This window comes from Phyllobates terribilis, unplaced genomic scaffold (genome assembly GCF_046119375.1).
Source record: "Phyllobates terribilis strain yellow unplaced genomic scaffold, ASM4611937v1 Scaffold_1__5_contigs__length_1240528914, whole genome shotgun sequence".
Taxonomy (NCBI): domain Eukaryota; kingdom Metazoa; phylum Chordata; class Amphibia; order Anura; family Dendrobatidae; genus Phyllobates; species Phyllobates terribilis.
In genome coordinates this window covers 423,173,274-423,195,874 of record NW_027362761.1, presented here as the reverse complement: position 1 = coordinate 423,195,874, position 22,601 = coordinate 423,173,274, and the positions used below count along the sequence as shown (strand labels likewise).

General features: G+C 42.9%; 1 protein-coding gene across 5 annotated transcripts in view; it reads right to left on the bottom strand.

The window, feature by feature from the left end:
• Positions 1-4,171: 4,171 nt before the first annotated feature.
• The window catches only part of EPB41L4A (erythrocyte membrane protein band 4.1 like 4A), a 334,648-nt gene continuing 316,218 nt past the window's right edge, over positions 4,172-22,601 (bottom strand). For all 5 annotated transcript variants that reach the window (XM_073677363.1, XM_073677380.1, XM_073677398.1 and 2 more), the window contains 5 exons: positions 20,631-20,678; positions 18,214-18,282; positions 14,288-14,398; positions 5,012-5,090; positions 4,172-4,859 (listed from right to left, as the gene is read on the bottom strand). In XM_073677363.1, coding sequence (XP_073533464.1) covers positions 4,737-4,859; positions 5,012-5,090; positions 14,288-14,398; positions 18,214-18,282; positions 20,631-20,678 — 430 coding nt within the window. In that variant the 3' untranslated portion in view covers positions 4,172-4,736. The remainder of the gene's footprint in view (positions 4,860-5,011; positions 5,091-14,287; positions 14,399-18,213; positions 18,283-20,630; positions 20,679-22,601) is intronic.

The following is a 22,601-nucleotide window of genomic DNA, read 5'->3' as shown; positions in this document are numbered from 1 at the left end:
TAACTTAATCCTCACTTACTGTGCTGCCAAGAAAAATCACAGGGCTAATGCATTATATAATCCTTTGATCCTTGTGATGCCTGTGAAGATGAACCTCACATATAATTGAACCTGAATATATCCTTGCTACCATCTTTTCGATTCTCCACCTAAATGACTTTCGAAAGCACTCTACTGGAAAGTCTCATCGTGGGCCCATTTTTCTATTCACTCTGGTCACCCAGGAGTTACACAAACTGCTAAACTACTTTCCTATTTCTACAGGTGGCACAAATAGAAACAAGATGTGAAAGAATTCGTAGTATCTTGCCCACAGTGTGTGCAGTTTAATCCATCAAGTCACGCACCTCTCAGTCCTCTTCAGCCTCTTCCTATACCACAAAAACCTTGGGCCGAGATTTAAATCTAGATGTTTTGAATATTGTATTTCCATTTTTTCATCATTTGCTCATCATTAATATGTCCATCGACCCTTTGATTTCCATAATTCCATGACTTTTTCTTATTGGTGTTGAAATTTTAATGATGGCAAATGTATATAAGATTTGTATATAAGATTCAGTAAAATATATGAATGTGATGTGACCGACTATACAGAACAAATAGAATATAGATGTAAAGGCTAAAGCCTTCCAATTACATTCAATATTTTCCCTAAAAAAAATATTGAAGCAAAAAAACACAGACATGTGAATAGCCACACGGACTTTAATTGGTTCGTGTTCTATCCATGAAAACCACGGAAAGAACAAGTATGTGAAAAACGGAGGTCGGAATGAGATCGAACTCTTATAGACAATAATACTTTAAAACTTCCCAACCAGGCGATGTTCTGTTTTTGCACTTTCGATCTTTCTTCCCTCTTCTTTAAAGAGCCATAACTTTTAATTTTCTGTCAACATTGCAATAGGAGTGCTTGTTTTTGCCGAATGAATTGAGATGTAGTTTTGAATGATATCATTCATTTTCCCATTCAATGTACTGAAAAATGTGAAAAGACTTCCAAATGATCTGGGATTGCAAAAAAAAACACAAATGCAATTCTGCATTTTTGCTGCACAATTAATGCCATGAAAATAAATTAAAAAACCAAATGTCGAAATTTAGTTTTTTCTTTTCACCATTTCACCACTCGTGGAATTTTTTTTCCATTTCCTCTTACTCTATAATGGTGAAATGAATGGTATCATTCAGAACTACAACTCAACAGGCAAAAAAAAAACAAGCCCTCATATGTTTATATTGACAGAAAACTAAAAATGTCATGGCTATTTGAAAAAGGGGAGGAAAGAATGAAAACTGTAAAGATTAAAATTGTCTGCTTCTGATGGGTTAACAGCAGTGGACCATCATCTGCCAGGTATGATGCAGACTCGATCGGCATCATAAATGGGGCCCGATATAGGACGCACCAATATGCTCAATATTGGGAAGGGGCTAAAATACCATCTATTTCAAAGTATTATGGAAGCAATAAAACTACTGTTGCTTCACGATCATTAGGAAAAAAGTACAATTACAATTATTAAAGGTTTCGTTTGTTTTTTTTTTAAGTATAATCTAAGTATAATCTAAGATCAGCTATTTTACTGGATGGTAAACAAAAAAAAAAGAAAAAAACAAGCAATTGCATTTGTTTTTTTTTTGCATCTCTCCCATGAATAATTGCATCAGTTACCGAATAATGCAGATACAGGTGCATCTCACTAAATTAGAATATCATAAAAAAAGTTAATTTACTTCAGTTCTTCAATACAAAAAGTGAAACATTATATAGAGTCATTAAAAACAGAGTGATCTATTTCAAGTGTTTATTTCTGTTAATGTTGATGATTATGGCTTACAGTCAATGACAACACAAAAGTCATTATCTCAGAAAATTAAAATAATTAACAAAAAGCACCTGCAAAGGCTTCCTAAGCGTTTATAAAGGTCCCTTAGTCTGTTTCAGTAGGCTCCACAATCATGAGGAAGACTGCTGAGTTGACAGATGTCCAGAAGGCAGTTATTGACACACTCCACAAGGTCCCAGAGTTCCAATTTTCATTTGGAAATCAAGGTCCCAGAGTCTGGAGGAAGAGTGGAGGGGCACACAATCCAAGCTGCTTGAGGTCTAGTGTGAAGTTTCCACAATCAGTGATGGTTTGGGGAGCCATGTCATCTGCTGGTGTAGGTCCACTGAGTTTTATCAAGAGCAAAGTCAGCGCAGCAGTCTACCAGGACATTTTAGAGCACTTCATGCTTCCCTCTGCTGACTTGCTTTTTGGAGATGGAAATTTCATTCTCCGGCAGGACTTGGCACCTGTCCACACTGCCAAAAGTACCAATACCTGGTTTAAAAACAACAGTATCACTGTGCTTGATTGGCCAACAAACTCACCTGACCTTAACCCCATAGAGAATCTATGGGGTATTGTCAAGAGGAAGATGAGACACCAGACCCAACAATGCAAACGAGCTGAAAGCTTCTATCTAAATCAACCTGGGCTTCCATAACACCTCAGCAGTGCCACAGGCTGATCGTCTCTATGCCACGCCACATTGATGCAGTAATTGATGCAAAAGGAGCCCTGACCAAAAGTGGCCGGACAAAATTGTTGGCACCCACAACTTAATATTTGGTTGCACACCCTTTGGAACACATAACTGCAATCAATCGCTTCCTATAACCATCAAATAGCTTCTTACGCCTCTCAACTGAAATTTTGGACCACTCTTCCTTTACAAACTGCTCTAGGTCTCCCATATTTGAAGGGTGCCTTCTCCAAATAGCAATTTTAAAATCTCTCCACAGGTGTTCAAATGGGATTTAGACCTGGATTCATTGCTGGCCACTTTATAACTCTCCGGCGCTTTGTTTCCATCCATTTCTGGGTGCTTTTTGAAGTATGTTTGGGTCATTGTTCTGCTGGAAGATCCATGACCTAGGATGCAAAACTAGCTTTCTGACACTGGGTACTATATTGCGAACCAAAATCCTTTGTGTGCAAGGCATCTTGAAGAATCTGAAGAGTACCAGTCAAGGCATCCAGTGCCTGAGGCAGCAAAACAACCCCAAAACATCCTTGAACCTCCACCATATTTGACTGTAGGTACGGTGTTCTTTTCTTTGTAGGCCTTATTCCTTTTTCGGTAAACAGTAGACTGATGTGTTTTACCAAAAAGTTTCATGTTGGTCACATCTGTCCACAAGATGGATTTTGGCTTACTCATGTAAATTTTGGCAAATTGCAGTCTAGCTTTTTTATGTCTCTGTGTCAGCAGTGGGGTCCTCCTGGGTCCATAGGGTTTCATTTCATTCAAATGTCAATGGATAGTTCACGCTGACACTGATGCACCCTGAGCCTGCAGGACAGCTTTAAATTTCTTTGAAACTTGATTGGGGCTGCTTATCCAAGATCCGGACTGTCCTGTGTTGCCATCTTTCATCAATTTTTCTCTGGCATCCACATCCAGGGAGATTAACTACAGTGCCATGGGTTGTAAATTTCTTGATTATTTTGCAAAGTAACATCAAGATCTCTGGAGATTGATTTGTATCATTGTTAATAATTTTCAACAATTCTGGTTCTTAAGTCCTCAGACTGGTTCTTAAGTCCTTCTCCTCTTTCTGTTCTCCATGCTTAGAGTGGCACACACAGACACACAATGCAAAGATTAAGTTAACTACTCCCCTTTTTATCTGGTTTCTGGTATGATTTTCATATTGCCCACACCTGTTACTTGCCACAGGTGAGTTTGAATGAGCATCACATGCTTGAAACAAAGCTGTTTACCCATAATTTTGGAAAGGTGCCAACAATTTTGTCCTGCCCATTTTTGGAATTTTGTGTTTAATGATGTCCAATTTGCCTTTTTTAATCTGTTTTTTTTATGCTGTTCCAATACACAAAGGAAATAAAACGTGTATAACAAAATGTGTAATTGCAATACATTTCTTGGAGAAATACTTCATTTTCTGGAACAATTTCAAGGGTGCCAACAATTTCAGCCATGACTGTATTTAGATCCTGGCTAAGATTTTGTTGAGTACTTGGCTTTGCTCTGTGCCAGGTATTTTTTGTCGCATACTAATTGATTTGATATCCCTACTGTAGAAGGCATTGCTCTTGCTGCTGCTGTTTGCTAGGAAATCTGTGGTTACACATCTGGTGAATAAATACAAGTAGACTTTTGTTTTGTTTTTAAGATTTTATTCTTAAATACTTTTAGATTTTAATACTGCAAGAATAAAATAAATTCAAAATGTCCTCAAAAAAAAAAAAAAAAAATTACAAATAATGTTTCACTTGGTATACAAGCATCTATAGGCCAAATGTCCTTAAACAACTAGAATCTAAGATTGTGCCAAACAAGTAGGTGTGACGTCAAAGATTTCAAAATTCCGGCAGCTAGAAATGATTGGCTTTCGTCATCACAGACCACATAAAATGTACACAGGGTTCGTAACAATGGCATTGGAGCAGCAGATTTCATGTGGTCACTGTAACATTGGCGGCTGATGTATGAGACACAAGCTTTGTTTGGGTTTTCCTAGAACAGTCTAGAGTTTGGTTTCCACAACTTTCTATAGAAAGTGGTCACATAACGCACGGGTAATAACTTTGCCATTACGATCACTGTGGTGCAGGCTCCAGCGATAACAAGGGCTGAAGAGATTTTCCATTTAGTCTGTCATGGAAATGTAATTTATGGGGGTTCTTGGTCCATAGATCATCCTAACATTTCCACTGTTGTCAGGTTTCGGAGGTAAGGCGTGAGGTCTGCACTGTTTTGGTGTTTTTCAGACTGTGCTTTCCATCCCGGCTGCCATGAGACACACCGGCCTCAATCAGGCTATCCTTGGACCCGTTCCGTCTCTGAAATCAAAGTTGAAATTATTACGTCAAATGTGTCTCTATGGAGGTTATCACAAACTGGTAAAATAAGACATCGTCAACAATGTTTTATGTACTATTAAAAAAAAATCAATCTGCAAAAAAAAAATAAAAAAGTGTTAATCACAAAATACCTGTGAGGAAGGTCCAGTGATGCAATGGGTATCTGAGGCTCGTGTTACAGTCAAAGGAGGCACAAGATCAGTTTTCACACTAAAAGAGATATACAGATATCACTGGCTTAGCAAAAATGAAGAACATGATGGAGAATCCACATAAGGAATATCAGGCTACTGTGATCATCGGTCTGGACTGGGCGCAGGGGTGCACAACTCCAGTCCTCAAGGGACACCAACAGTGCATGTTTTCAGGATTTCCTTATTATTGCACAGCTGATAATTTAATCACCTGCATAGGTGATGCTTCCCACACCTTGTGCAATGCTAAGGAAATTTATGCTTCTCCCCATTTCTGCTATTGTTTCCAATACTGCAGTCACATCTACAGCGCTGCAGCCAATAATAATAATAATAATTTTTATTTTTATAGCGCCAACATATTCCGCAGCACTTTACAATTTTAGGGGGGACTTATACAGACAATACAGAATAAGCATATCTCATATCGAAAGGAGTGAGGGCCCTGCTCGCAAGCTTACAGTCTATGAGGAAATGGGGGAGACACAAAAGGTAAAATGTACATATATTGTATAATGCAGCCTTGATATACTAAATAGGATAAATAATAATACATGGACTGGTCGCCTGCCAGTATGTGTGCAGTCCTGACCGAGGCTATTATGTGCATGGATGGTATGAGCCTGAAATTGAAGAAGATTTAAATATGAGCCAAATATGGGACGGACAGATAGTGTGTTGAGGCGATACAGCGATACACCAGTCTAAAGAAATGGGTTTTTAGGGTCCACTTGCAACTGTGGGTATTGGGAATTAATCGAACTGTCCTGGGTAGTGCATTCCAAAGAATTGGCGCAGCACGCGAGAAATCTTGGAGATGGGAGTGGGAAGTTCTGATTATGGAGGGTTTTAGTTTTAAGTCATTGGCAGAACGGAGGGCACGTGTAGGGTGGTAGACTGAGACAAGGGAGGAGATGTAGGGGGGTACTGAAGCATGGAGCGCTTTGTGGGTAAGCGTGATAAGTTTAAATTGAACTCTATATTGGATGGGCAACCAATGTAATGACTGGCACAGGGAAGAGGCATCAATGTAGCGGTTGGCGAGGAATATGATCCTGGCTGCTGCGTTAAGGACGGATTGGAGAGGGGAGAGTTTAGTAAGAGGGAGCCCGATAAGTAGAGAGTTGCAGTAGTCCAGACAAGAATGAATAAGAGCTACAGTAAGAGTTTTTGCTGAGTCAAAGGTGAGAAAAGTCCTGATTCTTGAGAGGTTTTTGAGGTGTAGATGACATGAACGAGCGAGTGATTTGATGTGAGGAGTGAAGGAAAGATCTGAATCAAAAATGACCCCAAGACAGCGGGCTTGTTGCTGGGGAGTAATGGTTGAGCCACAAACGGAAATGGCAATATCGGGCACAGGTAGGTTAATGGAGGGAGGAAATACGAGTAGTTCCGTTTTTGACAGATACAGTTTTAGACAGAGGGAGGACATAATGTTAGACACAGCAGAAAGAATCACTGGTCTTTTGTAGTAATGCAGGGGTGAAGTCCAGAGAAGAGGTGTATAATTGGGTGTCATCAGCATAGAGATGGTACTGAAAACCGAATCTGCTGATTGTTTGTCCAATAGGAGCGGTGTATAAGGAGAAAAGAAGGGGGCCTAGGACCTATCCTTGAGGAACCCGACAGTAAGGGGAAGGAGAGAGGAGGAGGAGCCAGCAAAAGACACAGAGAAGGAGCGGTCAGAGAGATAGGAGGAGAACCAGCAGGGAACAGTGTCCTTGAGGCCAATAGTGCGGAGCATAGTGAGGAGGAGCTGGTGATCCACAGTGTCGAATGCAGCAGAGAGATCCAGGAGAATCAGCAGGGAATAGTGACCATTAGATTTAGCTGTTAGTAGATCATTAGAGACTTTAGTGAGGGCAGTTTCAGTAGAATGTAAAGAGCGGAAACCAGATTGTAAAGGGTCAAGAAGAGAGTTGTCTGAGAGATAGCGGATTAGACGGGATTGGACCAGGCGTTCCAGGAGTTTAGAGATAAAGGGAAGATTGGAAACAGGTCTGTAGTTGGCCGTGCAGTTCTGGTCAAGGGAAGGTTTTTTAAGTAATGGTTGTATGCTGGCATGTTTAAAAGAAGAGGGAAAGATACCAGATGAGAGGGAGAGGTTGAAAATTTTAGTTAGGTGAGTGGTGACAGCTGGAGAAAGGGACTGAAGGAGATGTGCGTGAATAGGGTCACTGGTGCAGGTGGTAGGGCGAGAAGATGCAAGGGTCGTGATCACTTCATCTTTCGTGACTGGTTTGAAGTCAGAAAGTGAGCAAGATACAATGTGGGGGGGGGGGCATGCATAACGTTTGGGGATTGGGAGAAAATTTCCTGTCAGATATGGTCAATTTTTTCAGATTGCCAGTGCTGAGGTCGGTGGTCGGGGCCTGTGCTGTTTGATTGAGGAAAGAGTGAAACGTGTCAAAGAGTCGTTTAGGATTATTGGAAAGTGAGATGATGAGGTTGTTGACGTAGGTTTGATTGGAGAGGTGAAGGGCAGAGTTATAGGTTTTCAGCATAAATTTATAATGGAGAAAATCTTCGGGCAGATTAGATTTTCTCCACAGCCGTTCAGCGCACCTGGAGCACCGCTGGAGAAGACGTGTTTGAGGCATGTGCCAGGGTTGTCGCCGTCTATGCCGAATTGTTCTTTGTGTAGGAGGGGAGGCTTCATCCAGGGCGCATAGCAATATTTCGTTATAATGCTTCAATGCAGAGTCGGCACATGAGAGGGAGGAGATCGGGGCCAATGATGATTGCAACTGTTTCATAAATTTCTGGGTGTTAATGGCGCGTATATTTCTATAAGTGTGGAAAGTGGGGGTTTCTTGAGTAGAGTCACAGTTCTTGATAGAGAATGAAAGAAGATTATGGTCAGAGAGTGGAAGGGGAGAGTTAGTAAAGTCATGTACTGAACAAAGCGGGAGAAGATCAGGTCCAATGTGTTCCCATCTTCATGTGTAGGAGAATTAACAAGCTGTGAAAGGCTGAAGGAGGAGGTTAGCGATAAAAGATGAGCGGAAGATGGGGAAAGAGAATCGCCAATTGGGATGTTAAAATCTCCCATGATTAGAGTGGGGATGTCACAGGATAGAAAATTTGGAAACCAGGCAGCAAAGTGATCCAGAAACTGACGGGAGGGACCTGGAGGGCGATAGACAACCGCCACTCGCAGGGAGAAGGGCCGATAGAGTCTGAATGAGTGGGCCTCAAAAGAAGGGAAGACAAGGGAGGGTACTGGGGGGATAACCTGAAAAGTACAATGACTAAGCTCAGCAGCTCCACCCTATTTGAAGGCAGAGACAGACGCTGAGCTCAGTTATTGGCCACAGCGCTGTCAACATGACATGAGTGCTGCAGATAATACCACACACTGGTAAGCAGCGGAGACAAAAGAACATTTTTTTAAATACGGCTTAGTGAAAAGACAGCCCTGGTGTCCGTTCTACGCTTCCATGACTAATTTCATCAGGGTCCACCAGTGCAAAGCGAATGAACAAAAGAGAAATCAAAATTAAAATCAATATTTGGTGTGATCATCCTTTGCCTTCAAAACAACATCTAAGCATCAATTCATCTAGGCACAGCCGCACAGTTTTTGAAGTAACTCACCAGGGAGGTTGTTCCAAACATCTTTTAGAATTAAACTCAGATCGTTTGTGAATGTAGGCTTGCGCAAATCCTTCTGTTTTTTTTTCATGTAATTCTAGACAGACTCAATGTTGTTGAGATCAGGGCTTTGTGCGGGTTATCTCATCACTTTCAGGACTCCTTGTTATTCTTTACACTGAAGATAGTCCTTAATGACATTGGCTGTATGTTTGGGGTCATTGTCCTGCTGCAGAATAAATTTGGAGCCAATCAGATGCCTTTCAGATAGTATTGCATGATGGATAAGTATCAGCTTGTATTTCTCAAATACAGCCTCAAACTTGCAAAAAACCTCCACCATGCTTCACTGTGTCCTGCAGACACTCATTGTTCCGCTCTCCAGCCCTTTGGTGAACAAACTGATTTCTGGTACAGCTAAATATTTCTCATTTTGACTCATCAATCCAGAGCACCTGCTGCCATTTTTCTGCACCCCAGTTACCAAGTTTTTGTGCATAGATGAGTCGTTTGGCCTTGTTTTCATGTTAAAGCTATGGTTACTGGTTGCTTCCAGTTCAGAGTTTATGGCGCTGCTGGACTTCTTCCCATTTTGATGGGAAGTAAACATGATGGTAAACATGATGTGTCTTTCATCTACTGCACTAAGTTTCCTTGGCTGACCACTGCATATGCAGTCCTCAAAGTTCCCCATTTTTTGGTGTTATAAACGCTGAGAATACAGATATTTATCCATCATGCAGTACCCTCAGGGAGGCTTCTTATTGGCTCCAAATTTATTCTCCAGCAGGACAATAACTTCAAACGTACAGCCAATGTCATTAAAAACTATCTTCAGTGTAAAAAAGAACTAGAATTTCTGAAGTGATGATATGGCCCCCACATCATCAAATCTGTTTGGGATTACATGAAGAGACTAAAGGATTTGTGCAAGTCACATATATAGCAGATCTGTGGTTAGTTCTCCAAGATGTTTGGAACAACCTCTCTGCTGAGTTCCTTCAAAAAAAGCGCAAGAGAACCTATAAGAATTGATGCTGTTTTGAAGGCAAAGAGAGATCACACCAAATATTGCTTTGATTAACTATTAACACGGTCTTACTTTGCAGCATATTTGACTCCTGACTAGTGTTGAGCATTCCGATACTGTAATATCGGGTATCGGCCGATATTCGCGGTATCGGAGTTCCGATACTTTTAGAATATCGAATACCGGAATCGGAAGTTCCCATAATGCCTGCGCTCTGCAGTGTTTCTGAAGGATGACAAGCTGGATGGCAGCGCTCAGCTGTGATCCAACCTGTCATCAGAATGCCACCCCAGCCTGGGAGAATTCTCCTGATGGTTTAAAAGCCGGCGGGCGGTAAAAAGCCGCCGGCTTTTAAACAATCACACAGCCCTATACTGCTTCCCCGCAGCCTCCCACCCCGATCCTCCGCTCCCCTCGCCACCTCACATCCCGATCGTAAGTTAGGACCGGGCGGGGAGCGTAGCACCAGGGAGCGGGGAGCGAAGGACCCGGGCGGGGAAGCCGGCAGTGAAAAGACTTCACCGCGGCTTTCCCGTTCTGTCCTGCGCTCTCCCGCCGGGTATTTCAAATGAACAGCTGAGGTATCAGGTGATGCCGATCAACTGTTCATTTGAAGTAGCCGCGGTGCCCTCAGAGGGTTCATGTGAGTTCATGCTTGACTGCATTGCATGAACTCACATGAACTTTCCCATGGCCGCACAGGTCAGCCTCACCTCCCAAACCATCAGCCCGTCATGATTGGTGTGTGCGCGGTGTCTGTGCGATGTCTGCAGGTGTGTGCGTGCAGGCAGACATAGGCCGATGTGACACTACTACTCCCATCGGCCTATGTCTGTCGCCCGTCCACTCGTGCCAGCAGGATCAGCTCGATGGGAGCAGTAGTTCCCATCAGCCTGATCCTGCTATTTAAACTGCCCCATATGTTATTTTTGCCCCTATACATCTTTTATTCTTTTAGGCCCCCATATATTTTTTTGTTTTTGGTCCCCAATAAATTTTAAATACATGTCATTGGTGGCCAGTGGTTCCCTAAAATAAATTAGTTCATACATTACCTGTCCCCGCCGATCGCCACCTAAAATAAAGTAAAAAATAAAAAACTACACCTATACTCACCTAGACACCCAATTCCCCGAAGCCATCGATCTCCTGTAATAAAATCTAAAATAATAAACCAAAACCTTATCCTTACCCCTCCGTAGTAGTCCACGAGTGTCCCACGAAGATCTCCAGTTTAGAGCAGCCACATAGAATGTGACCACTCTGAACCGCTGCCGCCGCTAGAATGACGGGGCCGTAAAGCAGCCCCATCATTGCATAAGCGGGTTCGCCGGAGTTCAGGCAGCGCTGCTCCGGTTAGCTCCTTTACAGCCCTGCTGTACCGTGAGAAATTCCCACGGTACAGCAGTGCCGTAAAGGAGGTCTCCGGAGCTGCGCTGACTGAATGCACTCCGGTGACCTCAGTCAGTGGCTCCCGCTGCCGGGAGCAGACGTGTTCCCGGCAGTGTGAGCTTACAGCAGCCATGCACAGCTGTCACCATCTCCAGATGTGACAGCTGTGCATGGGAGATCAGCGCAGGAACGTGGACAGGTAACTATTTTTTTTTAGTAAACTAAGAATTAAATAAAATGGTGTGTTTTATTTCAAATAAATTATTTTTTTCTGGGTGTAGTGTGTGTTTTTTCTTTTTAACACTTTGTAGGTTAGTAATGGCAGTGTCTTATAGACGCCCATCATTACTAACCTGGGCTTCATAGCAGCTGGCGCTGACATGAACCCCACCACTATTACCCCCTGCCACCGCACCAGGGAACCGCACCCTGCCAGCGCACCTTCGCCATATTTTTGTATGCCAGCAGGTACAGCATCCAGGAACGGGCTGCCCCCAACTCCCAGCTGCCTATTTGTACCTGGCCGGACACAACAATATAGGGAAGCCCTTTTTTTTATTATTATTATTTTTATTATTATTTAATGAATTTCATAAAAAAAATTTAAAAAATACGTGGGGCTTCGCCATATATTTGTGTCCAGCCAGGTACAACTAAGCAGCTGGGGGCTGGAATCCACAGCGCAGGGTGGCCCAAGCTTTGTGGACCCCCCTGCTGCGAACTGCAGTCCGCAGCCACCCCAGAAAATATCACGTTCATAGAAGCGCCATCTTCTGGCGCTGTATCCAGCTCATCCAGGGCCCTGGTGCGGTGGCTCACTGGGTAATAAAGGGGTTAGGGCCAGCTTTGTATTATCCGCTGGCCCTAAGCCCAAAATTCATGGGGTCACGCCAATATTAGGCTATGTGCCCACGATGCAGAAATGAAGCAGACATTCCCCCCCCCCCCAAAAAAAAAAAATAGGGTCCCCCTAAAAATTGGAGCCAGCAAAGGCTAGGCGGACAGCTGCGACCTGATATTAATAGCCTAGATAGGGGCCATGGTTATAGGCCCCCTCCCAGGCTATAATATCAGCCCTCAGCCGCCCCAGATTTGGCACATCCTATTTGTGCGCCAAATCTGGCGCTTAGCCTCGCTCTTCCACACAGCCCTGGTGCGGTGGCAGGGGGTAATAGTGGTGGGGTTCATGTCAGCGCCAGCTGCCATGAAGCCCAGGTTAGTAATGATGGGCGTCTATAAGACACCCCCATTACTAACCTACAAATTGTTAGAAAGAAAAAACACACACTACACCCAGAAAAAAATTATTTATTTGAAATAAAACACACAATTTTATTTAATTCTTAGTTTACTAAAAAAAAATAGTTACCTGTCCACGTTCCTGCGCTGATCTCCCATGCACAGCTGTCACATCTGGAGATGGTGACAGCTGTGCATGGCTGCTGTAAGCTCACACTGCCGGGAACATGTCCGCTCCCGGCAGCGGGAGCCACTGACTGAGGTCACCGGAGTGCATTCAGTCAGCGCAGCTCCGGAGATCTCCTTTACGGCACTGCTGTACCGTGGGAATTTCTCACGGTACAGCAGGGCTGTAAAGGAGCTAACTGGAGCAGCGCTGCCTGAACTCCGGCGAACCCGCTTATGCAATGATGGGGCTGCTTTACGGCCCCGTCATTCTAGCGGCGGCAGCGGTTCAGAGCGGTCAAATTCTATGTGGCTGCTCTAAACTGGAGATCATCGTGGGACACTCGTGGACTACTACGGAGGGGTAAGGATAAGGTTGTGGTTTATCATTTTATATTTTATTACAGGAGATCGATGGCTTTGGGGAATTAGGTGTCTAGGTGAGTATAGGTGTAGTTTTTTATTTTTTACTTTATTTTAGGTGGCGATCGGCGGGGACAGGTAATGTATGAACTAATTTATTTTAGGGAACCACTGGCCACCAATGACATGTATTTAAAATTTATTGGGGACCAAAAACAAAAAAAATATATGGGGGCCTAAAAGAATAAAAGATGTATAGGGGCAAAAATAACATATGGGGCAGTTTAAATAGCAGGATCATGCTGATGGGAACTACTGCTCCCATCCTGCTGGCACGAGTGGATGGGGGACAGACATAGGCCGATGGGAGTAGTAGTGTCACATCGACCTATGTCTGCCTGCACGCACACACCTGCAGACATCGCACAGACACCCCGCACACACCAATCATGACGGGCTGATGGTCTGGGAGGTGAGGCTGACCTGTGCGGCCGTGGGAAAGTTCATGTGAGTTCATGCAATGCAGTCAAGCATGAACTCACATGAACCCTCTGAGGGCACCGCGGCTACTTCAAATGAACAGCTGATCGGCATCACCTGATACCTCAGCTGTTCATTTGAAATAACCGGCGGGAGAGCGCAGGACAGAACGGGAAAGCCGCGGTGAAGTCTTTTCACTGCCGGCTTCCCCGCCCGGGTCCTTCGCTCCCCGCTCCCTGGTGCTGCGCTCCCCGCCCGGTCCTAACTTACGATCGGGATGTGAGGTGGCGAGGGGAGCGGAGGATCGGGGTGGGAGGCTTCGGGGAAGCAGTATGGGGCTGTGTGATTGTTTAAAAGGCGGCGGCTTTTTACCGCCCGCCGGCTTTTAAACAATCAGGAGAATTCTCTCACGCTGGGATGGCATTCCGATATTAGTGTCCCATTGACTTGCATTGGTTTCCGGTATCGGAATCGGCGATATCCGATACTTTTTGGGTATCGGTCCGATCCAATCCGATCCGATATTTCCCGATATCGGAAGGTATCACTTAACACTACTCCTGACCAATTCTTTTGCACAGTTATATTATATAAAAATATATACATACATACACACACACACACACACACACACATACTGTATATGTATGTCAAAAGGGTGAACAAACTTTTAATTTGATTTTGATATTCCTACAGTGTACCTGGTAGGGCACCTACTAACTGCATTTTGTCTTTGCTTGTGCTGACTCAACTTTATATAAATATATATATTTATTTGTGTGTGTATGTATATAATTTATGCACATGCATGCACAGTACAAGATACAACTCCAGTCTACATTTCTATATTTTTCCTTGAATAAGATTGCTCTAGATATTTCTATATTTTTCATGAATAAGAGTACTAAAGATATTTATAAATATATAACATTGGTGATTTCAGAACTTACTTGACTTCAGATAGAACTGATCTTTCACCATCAGAACACTGAGATCTTCTGTACTGACGAAAGCTTCGTGGGGAGTGAGAGTGCCTGATGCGTATAGGGTCACCTTGAGTCCTGGATAAACCAAATGGACGTTATATACAATAGAAGTATCTTATTTACATTATCTACAAGTTAGCAATGTATTACATACTGTAAGGGCAGTAGGGGCAGAACTAGGAAGGGCTGGGCCCCATAGCATTCTTTTGAATTGTCGTCCCCCCAGTCCTAAATATCACTCTTAGGCCTCATTCAGACGTTAATTTTTTTGACATGTGACAAAAATAGATTGCGTTTCATCAGTTTTATGAGATTTTCATCGGCGTGTAATCAGAGTTTAGTCAGTTTCATCAGTTGTTTTCACCGATGAGTAAATAAAATTATTTCTCCAACTTCTTCTATCAGACAGTGAAAAACTGACAGAGCGGTGACGTCAGTAACGTCCCTGCTCTTCACAGTCACCTGGTCTCGTGGAGCGCAGCGTGAGCTGGGAGTAGCTGGTGCTAAAAAGCCTATGGAGCCTCGAAACTAGACTCCATAGGTTTTGGTCGACGGAATCGAGGAACATCGGGGGAAGGAGCTGGACTTTAATAATAAAATTGGTGAATGAAGGACAGGTCTTGTTTTTATTTCTTTTTATGTTTTTCAGGTTTCCATTTGCAGACTACATCGGATTCCCTGGCTATGTCGGACCTGAATAGGATTGTTTGTTTGTTGTTTTTTTTTAAATAAATTGGTGGACCAATTTGGGGGAGTTGGGGAGTGTTTTGTAAAATAAACTTTTTGTGTGTGTGTTTTTTACTTTTTAGTACTAGGTTAGTAATGGGGATGTCTGATAGACACTTCTCCATTTCTGACATCAGGGATTGATGTCAGCTGTGTTTTTGGACAATTCACAGCTGACAGCAACTCCTACTACCATTACCCCAATTGCCAATACACCAGGGCAAAATCAGGAAGAGTGAAGGTGAAGCACCAGACTTGGGTGGCTGTGGGCTGGTATTTTTAGGCTGGGAAGGGCCCAATAACCAGGGACCTTCGCATCCTAATAATATTGTGGTGCCCCTGCGGGTCCAGTTGCCACAGAGGTACTGCATCTCAGCCAGAGGTGTGGTAACCCACTCTCAGTTAAGGAGGGAGCACTACCCGGGACCTACACACCTACATCCAACACTACACCACTCCAGACCAGCAGGAGGGGCAAGATGCACTTGGTCACTGCTGAGCCCTGTCCCTGGCTGGAAGGGGGGAACCAAGAGAGAGGGAATCATGTAGTGGGTGTGGGTGGAGGAAGGAGTTTAGGGGAGCACTGAGAGAAGCATATAAAAAGAAGGGTGGAAAGATGTAGAAGGAGTTCAGAATGAGTTCTGCTCAGGGGAGCAGTTCAGTTCTGCTCAGGAGAGCAGAGGAGTGGGGCCCAGTGAGAGAGGCCCAGGAGGAGAGTGAGGAGGGAAGACAGGAGCAGTGGGAAAGGCTCCAGATATAGAGGGGATCCTAGGTACACGGTGAGTGCGGAGTCCACCCATGCGACCGAGTTCACGCTGACCATGGAGGGATTAGGCCGCTGTAGGGGACTGGCCCCAGACTAGTGGAGTACTTCAAGTCTCAGCTAGCAAACCGGAGGTTGCGGTATCTTCAAGTGCTGTAGCCACAATCCACACATAATCGCTGAAAAGGTGGCCATATAGGACCAAGGGGACTCAGAGGACGTCGTCCAACAAGGCCTGTGGCCACTGGCTTGGGACAATGTGTGTGAAGCGCAGGGAAGGAGGGCGAAAGCCAGCGCAGAGAGAGACGACCTGGGAAGGTACATAAGAAAGGGTTCCCGTTCAAGTGCTTCCAAAATATCTGAGAGTTGGCTGGATCACTTCCCCTGAGGACACAGGACGACATGGGCAGTTACAGACCGGTAACTGTAACCTGGAGAACTTAACAACTGTGAGTAAAACCTGAAGACGGCACCCCACTGTGTCCTTGAATAATTGCTGCACCATCACCTGCCTGGCACTACATCAGCAACATCTACAACACCCATCTAATATACTGCTCTGGGGCCTAGCTCTGCCCGTGGAGAGCCGATTTATCTTTGCTGCGTCACCATCAGCCCCAGTGGATCTGACCCGCAGCGGCGGCCCCATATAGCTGCATACTACGGGTGGCGTCACGAACATTATCCCCAAATCTTTATTCCCCCAATTGACTGTTACTTTAATTGACCGCCCTGGGTCATGGACGGGGTCACTGCCACCATGACTACCCCAATACAGGACCGGCCCGGCTACAGAGTACCCCACGGCGTCAATATCAACTCACAGCTGTCTGCTTTACCTTTCCTGGATTCGTAAAATAGAGTGGACCCCACATAGTTTTTTTTTTAATTCATTAATTTATAAAGTTAAACATGCATAAAAGCTGTAGAATAAACTCCACCTGAAAGGGTTCAAGTTAAAATATGTAGGGGATTGTATAATTATATATCTGCAGGATATCCATCTTTATTTCTATTTATTATACCTTATATACTTAATATCTTTCTATAATTATCTATATCTTTATACAAGATTGCTTTATCATTTTGTCAGTTTCCATAAAGTATTATAGTATGTAAAAGATGAAGTTAAAAACGCATAGCATACGGATTGCATACGCATGTTATACGAATCACATACGGATCCGAACCAAGAAAATAATCTCACACTCGCATAACAAAGGTAAATTGTACGGATTCCACTTGTCCCAACTTTTCTGGATGAGAATGGGACCGTTTTATTAAACGCTAGTGTGAGCGAACCCTCAATGTGTACATTCAGATGGACTGTATCTGATCAGATACTGGCCAATGCCAGGAGTGGATCCAAAGGAAGGAAACTTATAAAGGAGAGAATTAAACTTCTTTCTTTTGTTTCCATTACATTGTTTGCACAAAATAGACAGCACCAAAAACTGCTTTTCAGCCTAAAAGAGACAAGTTATTTAAATTGTAAATTATTAACAGGTCAAAAGAATATTAAAGGGCTTGTCCGGGATTAAAAAAAAAATAAGGTAATGGCAGGAATTGTGTAAAATAATACAATAACCATTGCTCACTTATTGATACCCTGCCATACCAGCAATGCCACTCCAATGGTCTCTGCAGCGATGATGTCATGTGATTCAGTCATGTGAATGATATTACTGCCATATCACCACTGCCGGACTACAGGGACCAGAGGAGCTGGAGTGTCAGGTGGTGGTGGGGGGGTTTGAATAACTAAGGCTTATTTTATTATTGTAACACATTTCTAGCTAGACAACCTCCTTAAGGAAACCAGTAGTCTTGAGATTAGCAGAGTCTCAAAACTCAGATCACCCATCAAAGGTTTCCTCTCACAACACAATTCAAATCATAAACATGATGAACACTTTTGCAATTATTTTTTTATTCTTCCAGTGCATATACAATAGACAGGAAAGCCACTATGCAAAAAGTCTTGGTTTCTATATCTCTCTTCTTTTTGGGTCTTCAGCTCCTATGCAGATCAATGTGTCTCCACATTTACAGACTAAATTCACAGCCTGTGTGTAACCTGATCCTGCAGTTTTTTTGTTACTCTGTTCCGCCTATTCTTCCTCTTCTTCTTGCTAACCCGACAGTCAACGGAAGAGAAGGCAAGTTCAGGAAATTGTAGGATTATAAATTCAAATTACACAGGGTGTTTATAACCTGCAACCACGGAGACGCATGGGACTGCATTGTTGCTGTATACACAAATAGTAGATTTTTTGGTTGTGACACTACTGTTTAGCTGCATTATGCAGGTCCATATTCAAGAACACATTTTCACTCTTGCAGTATTACTTTACAAGCCTTCAGCTTGCAGCGAGGGTGCATTTAAGGTTAATTAACTTACTCTATCTTCATGTACGGAATTTCCTTTAATTGTTCTGCGGATAAACCTGAGGGGTCGACCAGTTCCTTCCTGCAAATTAACAATATCCAGATCTGAATATGTGTGTACTTACATATAAACACGTCTACTGCACGGCTGATAAATGTAACTAATGAAATAAACGCAGATTTAGAGTACAGGTGATGGACTTTGCCATAATTATTAAAGGGGTATTCCCATCTCCAAGATCCTATCTCAATATGTAGTAGGTGTAATAACAATAATATTAGCAAATACCTCCAATTAGAAATGTAGTATAGTATTTTAGATTTGCCATGTCTCTTTCCTCATGTGCAGGCATTGCAGGACCTTAGGTATCCACAGATACGACCAGCTAGTTAACTGTCACTTTATCAGTGGACTTAACCATGGATACCTAAGGTCCTGCAATGCCTGCACATGAGGAAAGAGACATAGCAAATCAAAAATACTACACTACATTTCTAATTGGAGGTATTTTCTAATATTATTATTATTATTACTACACCTACTACATATTGGGATAGGATCTTGGAGATGGGAATACCCATTTAAGTCTTACATTTTGCTAGTAGCTTTTGAGGACACTGGTAGGTTCGTCCTTTACTTTCTGTGTGTGGTAGAACAGTAATGGACTGGTTTATATTCCGCAGCCATTATCAGCGCCTCTACTTTCTGACTATTTCTCCTATTAGAGTAGACACTACGGCTGGTAAATTAGGAAGCTTATGCTAAAAGGGCTGTTTCTTAAAAGCCAAATGAGGCAGGCAAAGTGATCTGTTTTATTCTTGGCAGAAATTGCAACCGGCAATATTTATTTTATTTTACTCACTTATATAGCGCCATTAATTCCACAGCGCTTTGCAGACATTATGGACACTTTCCCCATTGGGGCTCACAATCTATATTCCCTATCAGTATGTCTTTGGAGTGTGGGAGGAAATCGGAGAACCCGGAGGAAACCCACACAAAAATGGGGAGAACAAACTCCTTATAGATATCTTCCTTGGTGGGATTTGAAACCAAGACCCCAGCGCTGCAAAGCAACTGTGCTAACCACTGAGCCACCCTGCTGGCCAATACGTAGAAAGCCTCATTAAGACAACCATACATTTTCTCATATGTGGGAAAAAAAACTATTTTCATCAGTGTGCTAGATCAGATTTTCATCAGTGTGCTAGATCAGATTTTCATCAGTGTTTGGTCAGTGTGTGTTTATACCAGCACTGATTTTCTCGTTTGCAAAAAAAGAGAAAAGAAACTTTGCAAAGCTTCTCATACCTGTTTCAGTTTAAAAATCTATGTTTTGTCCTTGATTTCCATAGAGCTGACCCATAATACTTGTATGGGCGATTTCAATCTGTGACTTGGATCATGTCCCCGTGACTATTTTGTGGACACTCAGTCCACAAAAATAAAACCCCAAAGGAAAATGAATAGTTCCAGAAGTTCTAAGTGCTATATGTTTTATCAGTGAAGAGCACGGACAGAACACGCAGATAAAATACCGGACAACTGGACGAGACCTTAGTGAGACATCTCCTTCTGTATTATTGTGCTGGCAGTAGATTTGGGACACATTAGATCTAGGTGTTAGAGGGGCAGGAACTTACCAGGTTTGAAGTTTAGAACTGCGCAATTTCTGATACTATTGCACCAACTTAATAGTGTGTGACATCGTCACATTGACGGTGATACAGTCTTTAAATATAAGGTGTTGGACATGAGCTAAATTCAACCAGCAGAGATGAAAACCAATCCTTCCTTAGGAAATGCTGGTTACAGTGGCCAGAACAAGGCCATTAATATGTTCTATTAATACCACTAATGCCAATAGCTTCTCTCTTGTATCATCAGAGCTTCATTATCACTGGACATACTGGTTTAGTGAGTATGAACAGAAGGAAACATACATCCAAAGAGAGGAGAAATGAAAACTATCTATCTAAGTAGTTCCACTTGGAAGCAGATGTCTTATATGGCATTACATTGACCTCCAGGGTAGCTACCTCTACTAGGTGGCACTGCCAAGACAGTTTTCTTTCCTTCCTGGACAGAGCTCATTTGCACGTTTTTTTCCCAACGAAACGTTACATTTAAGACTCCAAAGTCAGCTGGTATTCTTACAGAAAGCAAGACCCCAAAGAAGAAGTGATGATGTGGTGTCCTATGGTCCAATGTGTGAGGAATGAGACTTTATACAAGGGGGACTGTTACTGGGGATAAGCATTTGATAATATGGAGTAATGGGTATACAAGGGGGCATTTTATTTCTTTAAAGTCTATTTGGCCCACTATAATATTAATAGGTTTCTTAGAGAACAATAATTTTTTTTTAGTGTTTAAAACATTATTTTCAGAAGCCTTCTGCCATAAAAGAGGAAATAGTGGAATCTTACTGAATATGTTTCCACAGTTCTTCTTTCGCTTGGACATCTGGGCTTCTCCTGACAAAAAGAAAAAAAAAATCAATTAAATCATTTAGGTTTCATATATCGGCAGATCCGTTGTTAGTTTCATGCCATAGTGATCTGATAGCTCAGAGATTTACATGTTTTATAAATCTCATCTCCGTAACAAAGAACACTCAAAAATAAGCAACTTTGTAAATATCTGATTAGAGAAATCTGCTTCTTTCTCCTCATGGACTGGTTATACATTCTATTTAATGGTAAAATCGGTATTCAGTGAAGACAGATTTTCCAATTACCAAGATAGGAGATGACAGTTGGAGCTTATAAAGTTCTATGTAGATGGGAAGAGGGAGCAGCTAGAGGCAGACACTGGCATTCTGCTGCAAGTTCTCCTGAAAGTTACACTTTCAACATTCATTTCTTGTTTAGTGTTCCTTTAAGATAGTTGTAGATTACATCTATCTTTACAGTTATCATTAGATCTGTATCAGGTCTTTTTAAGAATCAGAGATGCAGAAAATCCATTAGTACATTTGTATTAATGTGTTGTGCTGAAGCCCAAATAGAATTAAAGGGGTTGTTCACCTTTAGTAAATTAATTTCCACAGCTGAAGGTTATTGTAAAGAAACAAACTGTGCTGCACTCACTTTTCCCAGGTCCACTGGCGACATGCCACTTATTCTCCCAGTGTCTGGCATTGGCTATGGCACTGACGTCATGTCCACAGCCAACCAATGCAGAGCGGCTGATCTCACTGATTTATTGCCATGCTGTCGACATGACGTCATTGTCACATCCAAAGCCACACATCAGGAACACCAGTGGACCTGGGGAAGGCAAGTACAGGGCGGTTTGTTTCTTTACAATAACCTACAGCCGGGTGCATTAATTTACTAAAAGGGAACAACCCCTGTAAGAATACTCCTTAAAGCACCACTCCAGTTTTGTTTTTCCTTTTCCTGCTGGAGTACTGCCATGAATCCAAGTTCCCTGCTCCTGGTATCATACTCACCAACCGCCATCTTCTTCTGTTATCGCTGCCGCTCTGGTCGTTCTTCTGCAGGCTGGGATCTGCCAGATCGCTCCAGTGTTTGTTAAGCGAGTCGGAAGTCACAACTCAATCTAGGGCCACGTTCACATGTTCAGTTTGTGGTCAGTATTTTACATCAGTATGTGTAAGCCAAAACCAGGAGTGGAACAATCAGAGGAAAGTATAATAGAAACACATCACCACTTCTGTATTTATCACCCACTCTTGGTTTTGGCTTACAAATACTGATGTAAAACACTGGCCTATGTAAGTTAGCGCTATTCATCACGCTGGGGTACTCGCTTCACCGGATCAATTAAAGCACACATGCAACGCTTTCCGGTAATATGTAGTCCAGCAGTTTATTACACATCATAAACAGCACATAACATAGTCCATCTCAGTGGCTCGCAGGAGTGTTACACATGTATCCTAGAGCCTTTTCAGTGGCAGCTCTGCCCGCTTGGCTTCAAATACAGACTTCAGCAAGGTACAGCAACAATATTCACTTATAGCGCCAATTTACCTTTGCCAGGTCTCAGCTGCTTCTATCAGCTCGGTTCTGCCACAGCTGTGGCTTTAAGGCTTCCCCGATGTGGCCTCCAGGCCACGTGCCTTCCAAGGCTACTGGTATCTCAAACACAGGGATCCAGCCTCTGCCTTCCAGGCTTCACCAGGCCTCTCTCTCTCTAATTGTTTTAAAATCACCAGGGTTTATATATCCTTCTGTGCACACAGGACCTGTGATAATGTCACAGTCATGTGATCAGTCACTTGAGGGGGAGGTAAATGGTCAGCCAGAACACACCCCCTGGATATTTTAGCAATGCAGCAAGCTGCTGCATTACATATCCCCCCCTCTGTTCAAACTTGTGGGGTTGAACACATAATACACACAATCATTATAACCCACAGTTCACACAGA